At 33.9% G+C, this 18442-nt stretch overlaps 1 protein-coding gene across 2 annotated transcripts; it reads right to left on the reverse strand.

Moving 5' to 3' along the window:
• Positions 1-14264: 14264 nt before the first annotated feature.
• Positions 14265-16766, reverse strand: LOC114183621 (protein disulfide-isomerase 5-1). Of its 2 annotated transcripts, none has more exons than XM_028070701.1 (5): positions 16498-16766; positions 16241-16299; positions 15959-16134; positions 14943-15045; positions 14265-14568 (listed from the first exon to the last, which is right to left on the reverse strand). In XM_028070701.1, exons 1-4 carry the CDS (start codon positions 16615-16617, stop codon positions 14954-14956), a joined length of 447 nt encoding a protein of 148 aa, XP_027926502.1. In that variant the 5' UTR covers positions 16618-16766; the 3' UTR covers positions 14265-14568; positions 14943-14953. The 2 variants fall into 2 exon arrangements, with proteins under 2 accessions (XP_027926502.1, XP_027926503.1); XM_028070702.1 differs by having other exon boundaries at positions 14265-14577.
• Positions 16767-18442: the final 1676 nt, after the last annotated feature.

Here is an 18442-nt window from a genome sequence, read left to right on the forward strand (position 1 = left end):
TATGGGATTATGGTTGCTTAATACTCTACTAGAGTCTTGGGAGGTATTTCGGGTTTCAATTACGAACTCTGCCTCGAATGGTGTTGTTTCTTTTCAGATGGCAAAAAGCGGTGCTCTTAGTGAAGAGATGAGAAGGAAGGCACATGGTTCTTCATCTCAGTCTGAGATACTTGTTACAGAAGCTAGGGGGAGAAGTCAGAAAAAGGAACATAAAGGTGGTAGAGAGAAGAGTAGGAGCAAGTCCAAGTCAAGATACAAGAATTTAGAGTGCCATTTTTGTCATAAAACTGAGCACATTCAGAAATACTGTTTTAAGTGGAAAAAGGAGAACAAAGACAAGAAGGGCAAACAGAGAGAGAATGACCATGATGATGATGATCGTGTCACTACTGCTACAGATGGTGATCTTGTTCTTCTTCGTGACTTTGAGTCCGTTAATCTTGTATCTGATGAGAGCATGTGGATTATTGATAGTGGTGCCACACTGCATGTTACACCTAGGAAGGAGTTCTTCACATCTTACACTTCTGATGATTTTGGAGTGTTGAAGATGGGTAGTGATGGTGAGTCTAAAGTGATTGGTGTTGGTGATGTTTGCCTGCAAACCAACATGGGAGTGCAGTTGTTGCTTAAAGGAGTCAAACATGCTCCGGATGTCCGTTTTAATTTAATCTCTGTGCAGTTGCTTGATGATTGTGGTTATGACAATCACTTTGATTCTAGTAAATGGAAGCTCACTAAAGGTAACTTGGTTATGGCCAGAGGGGAGAAACAATCTAAATTGTACTGAACTAAAGCTTTGGTTGCTAAAGACAGTGTGAATGCTATGTATATGGAGGTATCTTTGTGGCACCGGAGACTTGGTCATATAAGTGAGAAAGGGCTTAACTGCTTAGCTAAAAAGGATGTGCTTATTGAGAAATGCAGAATTGGAGAAATGTTCTCATTGCATGGCTGGTAAACAAACCAGAGTATCTTTTAAGAAGCATCCTCCCTCAAGGAAGTCAAAATTGCTTGAATTGGTGCATTCTGATGTTTGCGGCCCATTAAAGGTAAAGTCATTTAGTGGTGCACTTTACTTTGTTACTTTTATTGATGATTGTTCCAGGAAGCTATGGGTCTATGCTCTTCAGCGAAAAGATCAAGTACTTGAAAAGTTCAAGGAATTTCATGCTATGGTTGAGAGGCAATCAGGCAAGAAGCTGAAATGCATTCATAATGATAATGGTGGTGAGTACCGTGGACCTTTTGATGTTTATTGCAGGCAGCATGGTATTAGACACGAGAAGACTCCTCCTAAAACTCCTCAGTTGAACGGTCTAGCGGAGAGGATGAACATGACCTTGGTTGAAAGGGTTACATGTATGCTTTCAGAAGCAAAGTTGCCTAAGCCCTTTTGGGGAGAGGCATTGCTTGCAGCTGTGCATGTTATTAATCTCAGTCCCGCAGTTGCTTTCAATACTGAGGTGCCAGACAAAATTTGGTTTGGTAAGAATGTTAGCTATGATCATTTGTGTGTCTTTGGTTGCAGGGCATTTGTTCATGTTCCTAAGGATGAAAGATCCAAGTTAGATAAAAATACAAGGCAATGTATCTTTATTGGCTATGGTGAGGATGAATTTGGCTACAGGTTTTATGATCCTGTTGAGAAGAAGCTTGTTAGAAGCCGTGATGTACAATTCATGGAAGACCAGATCATTGAAGACATTGATAAGGTGGAGAAGACCACACCCGAGAAAGATAATAATCTCACTGATGGTAATCCGATGAGGTTGCCCGCTCACAATTTGGAGAATGTTGAAACGAAAGCTCAAGACAATGAGCAACATGGTGATGTTGATGATCAACAGTTTGGAAGTGGAGTAGAGGTTCCAATTGATGATGCTCAAGAGGAACATGATGATGATGATCTTGGTGATATACCTGAATCACCTCAAGTCCAACTCAGGAGGTCTAATAGACAAAAACAACCTTCTACAAGGTATTCTTGTGATGAGTACATAACCTTGACTGATGGTGGAGAACCTGAGTGTTTTGAAGAGGCTTTGGATAGTGAAGAGAAGAAACAGTGGCTGGATGCAATGCAAGATGAGATGAAATCTTTGCATGATAATCACACTTACGACTTGGTGAAATTGCCTAAGGGCAAAAGGGCATTGGAAACTAGGTGGATTTTCAGGGTGAAACAAGATTCAAATTCTACGCTTCCAAGGTACAAGGCCAGATTAGTGGTGAAAGGTTTCAGACAGAAAAAGGGTGTTGATTTCAATGAGATTTTCTCACCTGTGGTGAAAATGTCATCCATCAGAACTGTGCTAAGTTTAGCTGCTACTCTTGATTTGGAGGTTGAGCATATGGATGTGAAAACAACTTTCCTTCATGGTAATTTGGAGGAAGAAATATACATGAAGCAACCTGATGGTTTTCTTGTTGAAGGCAAGGAAGATTATGTGTGTAGACTAAGGAAGAGTCTATACGGTTTGAAGCAGGCTCCAAGGCAGTGGTATAAGAAGTTTGAGTCTTTTATGTGTGAGCAGGGTTACAAGAAGACTACTTCTGATCATTGTGTCTTTGTTAAAAGTTTTTCTAATGATGACTTTATTATCCTGTTATTATATGTTGATGACATGCTTATTGTTGGGAAAGATATTTCCAGAATTGACAGGTTAAAGAAGACACTTGACGAGTCTTTTGCCATGAAAGACTTGGGAGCTGCTAAAAGGATTCTTGGCATACATATCTCACGTGATAGGAGAGAAAAGAAGATTTATCTATCACAAGAGCAATACATTAGGAAGGTGTTGCAGAGATTCCAGATGAAAAATGCTAAAGCTGTGAGTACTCCTCTTGCTACTCATTTTAAATTGAGTGTTAAACAGAGTCCTTCAAATGAAGTTGAGAAGACCAATATGAGTAAAGTTCCTTATGCATTTGCGGTGGGCAGTTTGATGTATGCGATGGTGTGTACAAGACCAGATATTGCACATGTTGTTGGTACAGTTAGTCGATTTTTGTCAAACCCAGGTAGAGAGCATTAGAATGCTGTGAAATGGATTTTGAGGTATCTTCATGGTACAGTTGATATAAAGCTTTGTTTTGGAGGTGATAAACCTACTTTGATGGGTTACTTAGACTCATATATGGCTGGGGACATTGATTCCAGAAAGTCCACTTCAGGCTATTTGATAAAGTTTGCAGGAGGAGTTGTGGCTTGACAATCAAGACTACAAAGGTGTGTAGCGTTGTCTACTACAGAGGCAGAGTTCATTGCTATTACTGAAGCATGCAAGGAGTTTCTATGGTTGAAGAAATTCTTGCAGGAGCTTGGTTTTGTGCAAAACAACTATCCATTATTTGTGGATAGTCAGAGTGCTATCCATCTTGGTAAAAATTCAACTTTTCATTCTAGATCCAAACATATTGATGTGAGGTATCATTGGATACGTGATGCTTTGGATGCTAAGTTATTGGAGTTGGAAAATGTTCATACAGATGATAATGGTGCTGATATGATGACTAAAGCATTGCCAAGAGAGAAGTTTGAAGTTTGTTGTGAGATCGCTGGTTTGGCGGTTATCTCCACATAGTTGTGAGGGGGAGATTTGTTGGGTATTGGGCTCCCTTCCTATGTAGAGAAAAGGCCCAAAACTTGAAAAGCCCATGTCTCACTTAACCTAGTGGAGAGGGGCTATAAAATAAAGAGAGAGGCAGAACAATAGAGTCAGAACACACTGAAAGCCCTAACACATAGAGGGAGAGGTAGAGAGAAAAATTATGTTCACGTTTTTCATAGAGCTGTCGCAGTAAATTCGGCGCTGTGGATTCGTTCACCGTTGGATCGGGCTGAAATATTTACAGCAGGTTTGAAACTCATTGCTCTTCACTCTGACCGGTCAGATCTTTGATACGAGGTCTGAGTTGGGAGATATTAATTTCGCACTGCAACAGTGATTTGTAGAGGTTTTCCTCTCTTGTTCTTCTCTATTTGAAAGCTTTGTTGCTTTGTTATTTGGTTGGGTGTTTGCACTAATTTGTGCTATTGATTGAGACTCTTTTGTACTCTTGTTGATCATAGTGGAGCTGTTTCTTTGGTTTGGACGACTCGTGGTTTTTACCCTTGATTTGAGGGATTTTCCACGTTAAAAATTTTGGTGCCTTTATTTGTGCTTTTGGTGATTTATTATTGCTGCTCTTTGATTATTGCTCCTCAGACGAGTGCAGTACCAGTATGGTCCTAGTATCGAAAGTCTTCCTGGCAAGAGTCCCAAGTAAGGGTTCCAGGTAAGTGTGTCCCGTTAAGAAGAACGGCGGTACAGAAAAGGGCAGTACAAGGAGTACTCGTGGTTGGGAATGCTTTCGCTGGAGGGGGAGTGTACCAATGTGGTTGAAGGGACTCACCCTTGAGGGGGAGATTGTTAGGAATCCAAGTGTGATTCTAAGTCTCACATTGGCTAGAAATGAGAAAGTTGAGCACTATATAAGAATAAAGACCCATAAACCCATTGCCTTAAGGTTTTGGGTTGCGAGTGGTGTCAATGCCTTATGTAGTTGGGCTTAGGTCTCATTGGTGTTGTATCTCCCCAGTGATACCCCCTCCTTGTAGAACCTAACATAACGGAACACAAAGTCTTAGACTATTCTTTCCTTCAAATAGCATTCCTCGCTTGAAAGTCTTTTGTGATATGATTGGACAACCAATACTAAACAAGACAATTGGTTAATGGTTTTAATAATTATTTTATAAATAATCTTATATATTGAAAGTCAAAGAAGTATAACACTACATCAAACAATTATTGATAAGCTTAGAACAGGACAATGATGACCACCACTTGTAAAATTCATTAGTTAACTTACATTTTACAAGATTTTAATGTTTCTTTTGAGCGATTTTATAAGACATATTGTAATCAATCTTATATTTTATATGTGCATAAAACACGTGAAAATAGATTGTCACATTGATCTAGATAAATCTAAAAAATACCCATTCACTTCCTTTTTTTTACTAAGCATTTAACAAACATACACCAAAACCTTTTATCATATCACTATAAGAAAAACCAAATTTACCAACAGACAAAATATATTGATAAATAAAATTACTGACAACAAAAAATATGTTGGTAAAACACTCATAGATAAATTTTATCGATTGCTAGAAAAATTCGTCAGTAGTTACTGATGCCCAAAATAAGTCAGTAATTATTTTGCCGATAAGAAAAAGTTAGTAATTATTTATTGGTAAATATTTGTTAGTAATTACAGACGAATTTGGTAAATAATGCAATTTGTTTTTATTTCTTATTCCTCCTCCTTTTCTTTTTCCTTTTTCTTTTCTTTTTCTTCCTCATCCTCTTCTCCTCCTTCTTTATCGTTGTCATCATTGTGTTTGTTGCCTTTGACACCTCCTTCTCTCCCTCCTTCCCATTCTCCTCATTTGTTGTGTCGTGGTCAATCCACCTTTGCGACTACCGCTGCCACTGCTACTGTTGTCATAGTCGTTACTGTTGTTGCCATTTCTATTGCTGCCATAGTCGTTTTTGTTGTCGCCACCTCCTCCTCCACCCTTTCCTAATCCTCTTTATTCTCTCTTTTTTTTTCTTCCTCTTCTTATTTTCTTTTTCATACTCATATCTAACTAATGAGTTAAATATGTTTTTTGTCCCTAAACTTGTACATGAAATTGAAATTCGTCAATGTTTCAAACTTTGGTATATTTTGATCTCCAAACTTTAAAAATTAATGGATATAGTTCTTTTAACCCGAGGATGTTAAATTTTTGCATGTTAATGTTAAATTCCCAAATTAAGTGAATTTTAAGATAATTTTAGCACTTATCTTGTTTTAAACTTGTTTAGATTCAGCTTGATTAAACCATATTTAGTTTGTTCTGCAACTTTAAGCATCAACACATAGTTAAAGTGTAAAATTGTGGGCATATAAAGCATCATTCAATTATGGGCAAATTGTGACTGATGGAGTTAAGGAGTAGAATTGAGGCTCAAGTCATATAGAAAACTCATTGCAAAGGAAAACCTCAAGCACTAAACCTAAGGCTAAGCCATGAAGACTCCTTCCCAGAAAAGTTATCTTAGAAGCTTAAGCATAAGAGCACGGGGCTTGGGCCATAAAAAAAATCCTTAAGAGGAGGAAACCTTAAGCACTCACCTTTAGAAGGATCTGGAATGTATCTTTTACAACTCGAGCTCAAAATGTGTGGCTTAAGCCCTAACAAAGGCAGTCTGGAAGGATTTGGAATAAAACCTTTGCGGCTCAAGCGCCAAAGCTGGAGTTGAGCACCACCCTGGACAATTTATAAATACATATCTCATATCTTCATTTTAGGCATTAAGTGGAGACACATATAGTGTAGAAAGATGTAGACACAGTAAGACAAAGTGTTGTGAGACTCGAGAGAGATGCTTTCATTGTAAATCTTATGTCTAGATGTTGTTAGGATTGCAATGCAATATTCTATGAGAAGTTGAACTCTCTCGTGAGGTTGGATGTAATAAATTCTAATTCTTTGTACTTTTACTTATTCGATATTTATATATGCTTTCATTCAATATGTTAGTGAGTTAACTTGTGCTTGTTGTTGGATGAATTGATCACTCATTTTATTTCATGACTTGGGATTGAGTAAGAATTGGTTCCAAGTTGTGGTCTAGCTTCTGGTTTTGAATGCTAGGAAATAAATCTAAGGCTCTAGTTGGTTATCAATTCTTAACCCTAATGCAGGTGATTCATTTAAGCAGTCACTGAAGAATCATACTGATGGTCCTAGGCTCTAAGTGCCAAGAATAAACCTAAAGTTACATTCAAAGAAAACTCTTATGATAATGAATGGTTTGCGTAAGTACATAGACAAAATCAACAGTTGTATTGTGAAAAGGATGACATGAAATTCACTCATAACATCTATTCACTTAATCTATATAATATATACTATGATCTATATAATATATTTTACTATCGATATTTTTCAAATATAAAATCCCAAAAACAAACTACCAATATGCTTGCTAAATCTCCGTGACTACGATAACCTCTATTCGACTCTACTACAAATGACTTGGTCCACTTGCCAATAGGTCACACAACTGAATAACTCTTTTAAAACTTGATATTGTGTGATGTTGGAGATTTTGGGAATCAAGTCCTATGGATAATTTTAGCACTTATCTGTTGAGGTATCCCATACTATCATTTGAGTTTAAACATGTCAAATTATGTAAGTAACTCAAATGTCAACCTGAAACATTTAACATGTTAAAAAAATTCACAAAATTATATTAAAATGATTATATTTATTCATTTTTACAGCTTGAGGATAAAATCGATTAAAATTTAGAACATGAACGAATTCCAACTTTGCGTTCAAATTTAAATACTAAAAACATATTAACCCTAATTAACTCGTAACAAATATCTCATTAAAATTAACATTAATTTTGAAGAATTGAATTACCAAGAAATTTAAAAATAGAAGTTAAATTACAAACAAATTTATCAATACACTTTAAAAAATAATAATAATCACAGACAAACTTTAGAAAAAAACTCATCATGAACTATTTTTTGCACTACATGAAATCAATAATATAACAAATTCTGAATGCATTAAGTTCTTTAAAGTATTGCAAGTCCATCATTTTCTTAAACATTATGATTTCATACTTTATAGAACCTCTGATTTCTAAATCTTAAAAAAAATTGAAAAATATTTTATTCAGATAAAAACTTTACAATTTAGATGACCTTTTTCTTAATGCAAAATAGTCTTTCGTACATCTCTCTTAATGTTATGAGCTAACCGTGCAATTAAGTATTTTAAAAATGATATGTGTTGGTGTACTTGTACGGTCTCATTAATATTCAATGAACTTTTCCTCAATTATTTTTTCCCATTTTACTTTTTATTTAAAGGGCATTGTCAAAGAAAAATTAAATAATTATTTAGTTAAATTAAAATTAATTTACTACAAGTCTAAAATAAAAAATTTAAAAAAGTTATATTCAAGATGTTTTTATAAATAAAATTATATATACATTATTTTCAGTTCATAACAAAAAAATTACTTACTTATCTAGATTTATTTCTTCTTTCGTAAAAGTGCTTACCTGAAAGTTTGTGCAAACAAATCTGAATTAAAAATAAATTAATCTCATTTATGAAGAGAAGCAAATAGAAGAAATCCTCCATAACAAAGGCAAACAAAATATCTTTGGATAGATATTACACACATCTTCATTCTTCCTTTTCCAAACTTCAACCCTCCCATGTTCATGAACAGAGAATCAGAATGTCATTGCACAAATTCACTACACCAAAGAAAATGAAAGACTTGGTCAACATTACGAGTACAATCATTAAGTTGCACCGACAAGTCCATTATTGCAGTAACGCAGCAGCTTTTTGTGAATGTTGAAGTGACAGAAAATGACGTTAGTATCATCGAAACGACACTTATTTAAGGATAATTGATATTTCAACAAAAATTTTTGATAAGTATTTGAGAAATGTGACGTGGCAGCGATTTTTTTTAAATTTTAATTACGAAATGGTTAGTTTACATGTGCAGCGGAAAGAGAAACTAAAATGAAATTAAATGTAAGTTAGAGAGAGAAAGTGAAGAGAGAAAATGGAGAAAGTGAGGCAGGGGGTTGCGAAGTGAGAAAGTGAAGAGAGAAAAGGAGAGAAGTGAGCCCGCCGAAGTTTGTGGTTTAGTGAAAGTGAGATTCCCGCAACCATTTCGCCGGAGGGGGGGTGGAGGATAGTTATCAGTGAAAGCGAGAAAGATAGAGAGCAAGAGGGATAAAGCGAGAACGAGAATGAGAGAGTGATCGGAGTTAAGCATTGCAGATTAGTGATGGATAATTGCAGTCATTGACGCCGTTTGGGTAGGTTACCAGAGGCAGGTCGTAGAAGAAGTCGTCGACGACAAGGAATTCGTCATCCCGAGTGTACACAACTGTATAAACAACTGAAGTCGATGTGGGTAGTAAGGACGCTGTATGTGGGGAGTTGAAGCAAATTTTTTTGAACAAAGCTGCAGGACAAACCAATAAACCTAATTAAAATGTGGTAAATACGTTATTCTTATTTCATTACTTAAGAAAAATATTCGTATGCATAACCCAATTCCAATTCAAATAATTAAGTGGGAGTAGTAGCCTCACAGGACCCCAAGTATAAACCTGATAGAAAAGCAGGGAGTAACTCGCAACTATGTGGGTAGTACACATGAACTTTTGCAATACTACTTCAACTTTGAATAAACACTATTCTTAAGTCGCCTTTTTCGACCATTGACCATCAAGTAACTCAATCACGAGGTCTAATGGACCAATTAAAATTGAATTAACGGAAGTATGTGGATTTAATATGTGCACACAACTGTATAAACAGCTGACGCCGATGTGGGGAGTAAGGACGCTGTATGTGGGGAGTTGAAGCAAATTTTTTTGAACAAAACTGCAGGACAAACCAATAAACCTAATTAAAATGTGGTAAATACATTATTCTTATTTCATGACTTAAGAAAAATATTTGTATGCATAACCCAATTCTAATTCAATTAATTTAGTGGGAGTGTACCCTCACAGAACCCCAACTATAAACGTGATAGAAAAGCGGGGAGTAACTCGCAACTATGTGGGGAGTACACATGAACTTTTGCAATACTGCTTCAACATTGAACTAACACTATTCTTAAGTCGCCTTTTTTGAGCATTGACCATCAAGTAACTCAATCACGAAGTCTAATGGACCAATTAAATTTGAATTAAGTGAAGTATGTGGATTTAATATGTGCACACAATTTTATAAACAGCTCACGCAGATGTGGGTAGTAAGGACGCTGCTTGTGGGGAGTTGCACCGAAGTATTTTGAACAAAGCTGCAAGACAAACCAATAAACTTATTTAAAATTTGGTAAATACGTTATTCGTATTTCATTCGTTAAGAAACATATTCGTTTGCATAACCCAGTTCCAATTCAATTAATTTAGTGGGAGTGTAGCCTCAGAGGACCCCAAGTAAAAACCTGTTACAAAAAAGGGGAGTTACTCGCCCCTATGTGGGGAGTACAGTCGGACTTTTTCAATACTGCTTCCACGTTGAATAAAAACTCTTCCTAAATCACCTTATTCGAGTAATGGCCATGATGTAACTCAATGACGAAGTCAATCACGAAGTCCAGTACACCAATTAACATTGCATTCGCTAAATTTTGTGCTTTTTCAACTACACAAATCGGTAAAAAGTATTTGACGCAGATATGGGGACTTATGCATACATATATGGGGAGTAAAGGCAAACTTTTTTAACAAAACTGCAGAAAAAGCAAACACAATTAATATAATGTGTAAACACATCATTTGTGTTTGATTTAGCCCAACAAATATTCCTTTCCATTATCCAATCTCAATTCAAGTAATTTGGTGGGAGTGTAGACTTACTAGAGGCCAAATTCAAACCTGTAATGGTAAGTGGGGAGTTAAGTGCAACTACTTGGGGAGTGGAGTTCAACTTAATCAGTATTGCTTGCATATTGTACACAACTTTATTTAGATCTCCTTATTGGAGCATAAACAATTATGCAAATTATTGACGAAGTCCAGACCTCCAATTAACACTACTTTCACTGAATTTTGTGTTTTTTAAACTCCACAATCATGTGTAAAACATGTCACGCAGACGTGGGGAGTTATGCATATATGTTTAGGGAGTTTGGGCAAACTTTACTAAGAAAGCTGCAAAAAAAACCCAATACAATGATTTTAAATTTAGTAAATACATCAATAATATTCGATTCAGTCAGACATATATTGCTTACAATTACCACATTTTAATTAGGTTTATTGGTTTGTCCTGCAGTTTTGTTCAAAAAACTTTGCTTCAACTCCCCACATACAACGTCCTTACTACCCACATCGGCGTCAGCTGTTTATACAGTTGTGTACGCTCGGGATGACAAATTCCTTGTCGTCGATGACTTCTTCTACGACCTGCCTCCAGTAACCCACCCAAACAGCGCAATGACTGCAATTATCCACCACTAATCTGCAATGCTTAACTCCGATCACTCTCTCATTCTCGTTCTCGCTTTATCCCTCTTGCTCTCTATCTTTCTCGCTTTCACTGATAACTATCCTCCACCCCCTGAAATCTCACTTTCACTGAACCACAAACTCCGGTGGGCTCACTTTCCCCCTTTTCTCTCTTCACTTTCTCACTTCACAACCCCCTGCCTCACTTTCCCCCTTTTCTCTCTTCACTTTCTCTCTCTAACTGACATTTAATTTCATTTTGGTTTCTCTTTCCGCTGCACGTGTGAACTAACCATTTTGTAATTAAAATTTAAAAAAATCGCTGCCACGTCACCTTTGTCAAATACTTGTTAAAAACTTTTGTTGAAATATCATTATCCTTATTTAAGGTATTGGAATTCAAACCACATGCAGTCTTCTATCCCAATCAAACATTTACGTACAAACAATTGAATGGTGACCCACATAAACACATACAAACAACAATGATGCAGCAAATGGAACAAGGTATTGTGGTTGGAATCCACCCAATATAATTAGCACAATGTAGTGAGAGTTCAAGAAAGCTGCAAATTTGGATAAGAAAATAAAAAATTGTAAAAATTCTGGTGTATATATAGCATTGCACACTAGTTGGTCTACTTGCATAGAATTGAAGAAACAGATGTACAGTGATGGTGAAGAATGAAGGAGTGGTGATGGCATTGAAAGGTTTGCTACGCAGGAGAGATGACGCTGTCACTTACATTATTTTTTTTCTTAGTTGAGAATGTATGAACAAAGCTTGTCAGCGTCATATCTTCTGCATACTAAACCTTCCCTGTGCAAACTGTGAAAGTGATTTTTTTCCTTTGAAGTGAAGACTGCTATGTATGTGAAATCATACACTAGGCCTTCATGGTTTGAATATTCCCTTTTGGTTTCATTTTAAGTGCATTATGTGTCTTTTCTGGTAGTGTGAAAGATCTAGAATGTATCTATTTCAGTTTTCTGATGGAAACATTTTGAGATTTTGAATTTATCAGACCAACAGATTTCTTTGTTGATGCTGAGTTCAAGGACCCTGATATGTCTTCTGCTGTATTTCAGAGGAAAATAATCTGTATATAATTAAAAGGTTTTCTGATAAAAAAAAAATGATATTTTATCGACTTTCTATTATAATTCAAAAATGTTATGTTTTAAATGATTTTGGAATAAAAAAAATATTTAAAAATATTAATTTAAATTTGAAAAAATAATTATCAATTAAAAAAATATTTTTCATGTATTTATTTTTACTGCATATTTCTGGTTCTGGTGTATGCTGCATGGCAGCTGCACGCGAAAATTTTGAATTGTTATTATTATCGACCAAGGCAATGGAATCTGCATGAAGAAATTTGGAAGCTCAAATAAGGCACAAGCAATATTTATTTTGGATGGTTGAACATAACAAATGATTAGCTTCTCATATATATATATATATATATATATATATATATTTTGACTCACCACACATTCTTTTTTTCTTGATCCAGGAATTCCTTATTTTTTTGACAGCCGACACCACACTTCTGATTGTGAGAATTTTCTGGATCAATGTCAATAAATCTATATTCGATTTTCTTTTTCAATTGAAGTCTCTGGTAATTATCATTAGTCGATGTTTAAAAACATGTATAGTGAAATTGACATCACAAATGATACGTAGTAATACTTTTTATATTTAATATTTAATAGCAAATAAAATACTCTATTCAAATAAATAAAAATTAAATCAACAAATTTGAGTTGTTTTATCTAAAACATTAAAAGAAAAAAACCTTTACATTCAATAAATTTAATTTTTCTTAAACTTAATAGTTATTTTATCCAGACCCACGGATATATGTACAATATATTTTTACACAAAATAAACAAAAACTTTTCTCAATCTACTAATTGTAAGGAAGAGACGAGTACATGTAATTTCAAACATCCCTAATTATACAAAATAAGTTATAAGTTATTCCAATTTAATTTCAGTATAAAATGGATATTCAAAAACATTCGTAAAATGCATAAATACAACAAACATCCATGAAACATGAGATAATAATTACTATCCAAGTGTACGTCTGTGACCCATTTATATGGTTAAAAATTCCCTCATAAACTTAGTTTCTCATTCTCTTAAGTTATTTGTTGTATTGTAAAGCACGAGTTTTCGAAAAGTAGTAATTTGTAGTTACTGCAGAGAAAGATTTGAGATTTGAGATTCAAGTGGCATTGCGCCTTAGTTGCGGTACACAAAAATCTTAAACTATTTATTATTATTATTATTACTATTATTATTGACTAAGAGTTTGTAATGAAAGATTTCTTCATAAAGAATAGAAAGAAAAAATAAAAATCATATTTTATAAACTAAAATGAGCTTACCATAAATCAATTTGTAAGAATATTTATTATATAATCCTTCTAAAATGTTAGCGTTAACATAGAAAAACATATTCTTTTTCCTAAAAATTTTGTCGGGGGAACTCATCCAAGTCTAAGGCCATGAAATGGAAGCTAGGTGAAGAAATTTTGAAGGCTAAATTACCCATCTATTCAACTATCTGATAGGCATAAGAACTTGCAGAAGCAATATTAATTTTCGAAGGTTCAAAATAACAAGTGATTAGCTTGTCATATCATCCTATAACAACTGATAGTTACCCCACATTCCTTATCCCCTTGTCTCACTATGATTTTCAGTAGGTGTGTCTACCTATAGGTGCATGTCGAAGTTCTCAATCTTTTGCTATCAGATGCTAGTGTCAAGCTTAAATGTCCATATTTTCCGAAGCAAAAACTTAAAACTTAGCCTTTTTTTTTACTTAAACTAGTGTGGTAAATCCAAAACAGCACAAATAATGACTATGCTCCATCCTAAGAAATCATTCCTCTGCTCAGCTTAAGGGTCCTTGAACATTAAAGTCGACCAAATGGAGGATACACTACTCCCCAGTTCTCGAAGGAGATGATAACAACTTACTTTAAGGGGTTATACTAGAGCAAAATCCATTGAGTTGTTCTGTGCCACCAATAAAAGTGCATGCACTGTCTGTCAATCAACACATCTCTACAACATATTTTAATTTGCACATAAGAAGGCCATATAGGCTAGTGGGATGGTATAATCTCACAAAAAAAATAGAGCATATCATTCAAAAGATTGAATGATATATATTAACAAATCCTGAACCTAACGTATAATTCCTGATTAAAGATTAACAATTATAGTATCGAATGGAACTTTTAACATTGATAAGTCACTATCAGCTTTTTAGAGTATAAAAAAACCTAAAAATGAAAATTGTGAAGTATAAAAGAAAGAAATTGTGGTAGTGTACGGAATTAGTTACAGCTGCTAGGTGAAACAAACAAACGCTGATCAGAACATAGAAAAATGAATGTCTCAGCCTGAACCTGAAGGTGATTACTAATCAGGGAAGTGCACCACCTACAGTGAAGAGCTAGTTGCAATCCAGATGATGACTACGCCTGAAGAAACTACAATGAATCATTGGCAGGCCATATACAAGTATATGAAAATTTGATGGAAGAATTATAATTTAGATTGAGGGGAAGTTCATTTCTAATTTAAGATGATTACCAAAAGATTGATGAAATAGTTCATAAGTTGACTTAATTAACCATTCTTCAAGTTAATTCATCCTAAACAGATAACTAATTCACAAAAAATATCCTAACTTGCAGCTCTCCCAAAAATAAGTATTAGAAGCTAAATACAAAGAAAGATGGCTATCAAACACATTGATTTGACACTGTGCTTCCTTAGGCACTATTATTACACCACTACATTGAGAGGATAGAAGATAAAGGCACAGGGGGTGGCTGTCATGGTAATAGCATACCTCAAAAGTTGTTATAATTCTTTATCGCTGTCAAGTGCTTTTGCTGCTGCCTTTTCAGCTTCTTCCAAAACAAAGGTTTTCATTGATTCAACATCCCTTGTACCTGACCGATTGCAAAGCAAATAATAAGATTAGATTTATGAACTACCACTTCTCATAGTAGGTTTGGTTCGGAAAGAGTAGCTAATACATGTTTCATGTAAATAAATCATATAAAACTCAAAGGAATAGGCCCTAAAATAACCTAACAGTGAAAAAAAAATACCACAATTTGCAAATTAAAGAAAATATTTCTTCCTTCAGGGTTGATTAAATAAAATGAAAATAAATCATAAAAATTCTTAAATCCACTGCTATAAGGTAGTTCGCACGTTGCAGAATTCTGTATCGCTAAGTACCAGTGACTTGAATAACTGCTAAATGTGATGGGGAAAAACTACAGTAGAAAAGCTTTGAATCACTGAACTTAATGATAGGATATTAAGATATTAAGATACACATGCTGTGAGGATACATGATACCCTATGTTATTGCTATAGATGCATAAACCACAACCTTCTGACAACTACCAAACTCATTAGATCATCATCATTACTTAACACAAGTGAAAGGTGCCACTTTGAACATTCATTCGTGGGCAGAAGAGATATGCAATGGTTAGGAGTTAGAACAATCGTATTGGCTTAACTTTTCACATTCAAGACGTGCACAGAAAGATTGATTGTATAGAGCAATGACTGAGTTGATCCCTTGTTTGGTTTTCCAAACTTGACAAGTAAGAAACCCAAAAGAATTCCACTATTTTTATCCTAATCCAAGGCAAGTTATACACAAGAAAACAAGGCATGTAACACACTAAAACATAAACTAGTCACGAATCATAATTGGTCATTGATGGTCATTAAAAGAAAAAGCCTAAACTTGGGGCCGTGAATTGAGGTGAAGAATACAGGGGAATTAACAGAGCAGAATCCATAAAGTCTCATTTGACAAGGGGTGAAAAAAAATCGAATTACCTTGATATCTTGCTACTTCTTCACCATCATAGAAAACCTTAAAGGTAGGATACGAATGAATATCAACTTTGGAACAGACTGTTTTCTCCATGCCGCAATCGACTTCCCCAACCTCTATTTCATCTTCTCCTTCCATTGTCTTTCCCAAATCATCCCACAACGAGCCCAGGTTTTTGCTGGCAACAATTACCATTATGTGAAAAGTTAGCAAACAACAACAATACCAGCAGGTTCAGTAAGCATCAAGTGTAGGCTATTGCAGTATAGAAAATAATTAATCACCAATGCTTGCACCAGGGGACACAAAATTTCACAAACCACGCAGTATCCTTCTCCTTGATCTAGACATAAACAAAAAAAGTAATTGAGAAATGAGATCGTACACATTTCTACATCAGTGCTATTTTGCACGCAATCTAACCCCTAATTAAACAACTTGAACTAGCTGCGACAGAAAATTATTGTGATCTTACAAACGAAAACCAAAAAAAAAAAAAAAAAAACCCTCGACAGTGCAATTTTTGAAATTGGGGGCGTACCTTATCGTTAAATGTATCAGAGGTTAAGGTTATAACCTCGGATTGAGTACGAAGAAAGAAAGAGAAGAAAATGAGAAAGGTTATTGCAGTTTGAGTATGAGTGTGAGTTCTGATAGCCATGGTCGTCGTCTCTGATCAACCCTACTCCTTTCTTCTCCACCGCCTCCAAATGTTTGTCTGCAGATCTTTCAGCCACGTGCTATGCGCGTGCTTCATATATCTTCTTCGTCTACACTCTCTAGAATGGATGTAAATCCTTAAAATTCAATTTATAAAGAAAACTGTAACATTTCGAAATAATAGAAGTTGAAATTAAAAGAGTATGTTTTTATTGGATTAAAATATTCTAAACTCGTGTATATGTACATATAGGTATTTGTGCAATATATCTTTTATGTAATAAATATATATTAAAAAAAATTAGAAATTGAGGGGAAAAAGGATAATATATATTTTTAAGGTTATTATTAAGTTTTTTTAAATAAAATTTAATAAATTCATTCATTAGTAAAATTTGAAAAAATGATTGAATGTTTGAGAAATGGAAGAAATTCAATTTCATAAAAATGAGCAGAATAAAAACATATTTAATCTTGTATTATAAGAAATGTATGTTTTCTAATTAATATTAGATGATTTTTGGTGTGGTAGTTTCAAATAATTTAATTTGGTGGGATAGTTTGGAGAAATTTAATTTGGTGTGAATATGGATTACAAGTGAATAATTATGAATGTTATGAGAAGTGACTTTTAATAGTGAGTTAAAATGGGCAAAAAAATGAGATCGATGGGTATAAATTAAGCAAAATCATTAAAGTTATGGTTCTATAAATTGAGATGATTAAGTTATCATTTCTCATCAAATTTCACAATAAATCATACGAAAGTTATTTCAATTATTTCCCTCTTATTTTATGGTTAAGAAGTGAGATTTGAGTATTGTATGAAGTTTTAGTGTGATGCCACAAAAACAATTCTATTTATGGTCATCTAATTATACCCACCTAATACTAAACTTTTTATTCCTTAATAATATTATTTTAATATTATACTTAGTAGATGATTTTTCTTTTTGTTAATTTTATTAGATTGGTGATATAGTTAATGAATTTGATCAAGATTGGTCATATTATCATGGGAAACAAGTTTCTAGAATCATGAATGAATGGAAGAAGAAACATGAAACATTTATATATATTGATTATTTCAGACTCACGTTTTTATATATATATATATAATAAACAATTTCCAATAAATATTTGAACATTCAAATATTTTAATGACAGTACTTACGAAACTTAGACAAAATATATTTGTTATGAAAAAAAAATATAAATAAATATACGAAGGTAGAATATTAAACTATATATGAATTAAAATTAAAATAACTAATTTAACAACACATTTTTTTTTTGTTTTGTTAAAAATATGAAAAATTATGAAATGTATCCTCATAGAAATGCAAGTACCAATGTGAACTTCCTATTGTACACCCAAAATTTATTTGTGCTTTAAGTCGATGTAAATCCTTCCAATTGAATGGTAAGTAAAATATATATATATATATATATATATATATATATATATATATATATATATATATATATATATATATATATATTTACAAACACAAAATCGTTATGATGGGGTATGACTTCAATACAAATTGTATTTCAAGAAAGTCATGGACAATTACAATGACTTTCAATTACAAAGTACACCATCACAATTCGTTTGATATTATCACGACTTCGTTCAAAATAATTTACACAAAAGTCATTCTTATTATAGACAATTTATGATTGCAAAACATAAAATTGAAACTCGTTCTCGAGTCACACAACCTTGGTTACTTATATTAAAACAAAATTCATGAAGTATCCGATTTCTAATTTCAAAAATCATTATCAAAAGTCATTTTCAGACAAATAACTTCTCTCAAATT

Source organism: Vigna unguiculata, chromosome 5 (assembly GCF_004118075.2).
Source record: "Vigna unguiculata cultivar IT97K-499-35 chromosome 5, ASM411807v1, whole genome shotgun sequence".
In the NCBI taxonomy this organism is placed as follows: domain Eukaryota; kingdom Viridiplantae; phylum Streptophyta; class Magnoliopsida; order Fabales; family Fabaceae; genus Vigna; species Vigna unguiculata.

Bases quoted from the DNA above. Each gene is read 5' to 3' on its own strand.
- LOC114183621 (XM_028070701.1), bottom strand. From the start codon at position 16,617: ATGGCTATCAGAACTCACACTCATACTCAAACTGCAATAACCTTTCTC. The intron at 16,135-16,240 runs GTGATTAATTAT...AATTGTTGCCAG, and splicing joins GTCCCCTGGTGCAAGCATTG to CAAAAACCTGGGCTCGTTGT. The intron at 15,046-15,958 runs GTAATTCGATTT...GCAATCGGTCAG, and splicing joins AGAAGTAGCAAGATATCAAG to GTACAAGGGATGTTGAATCA.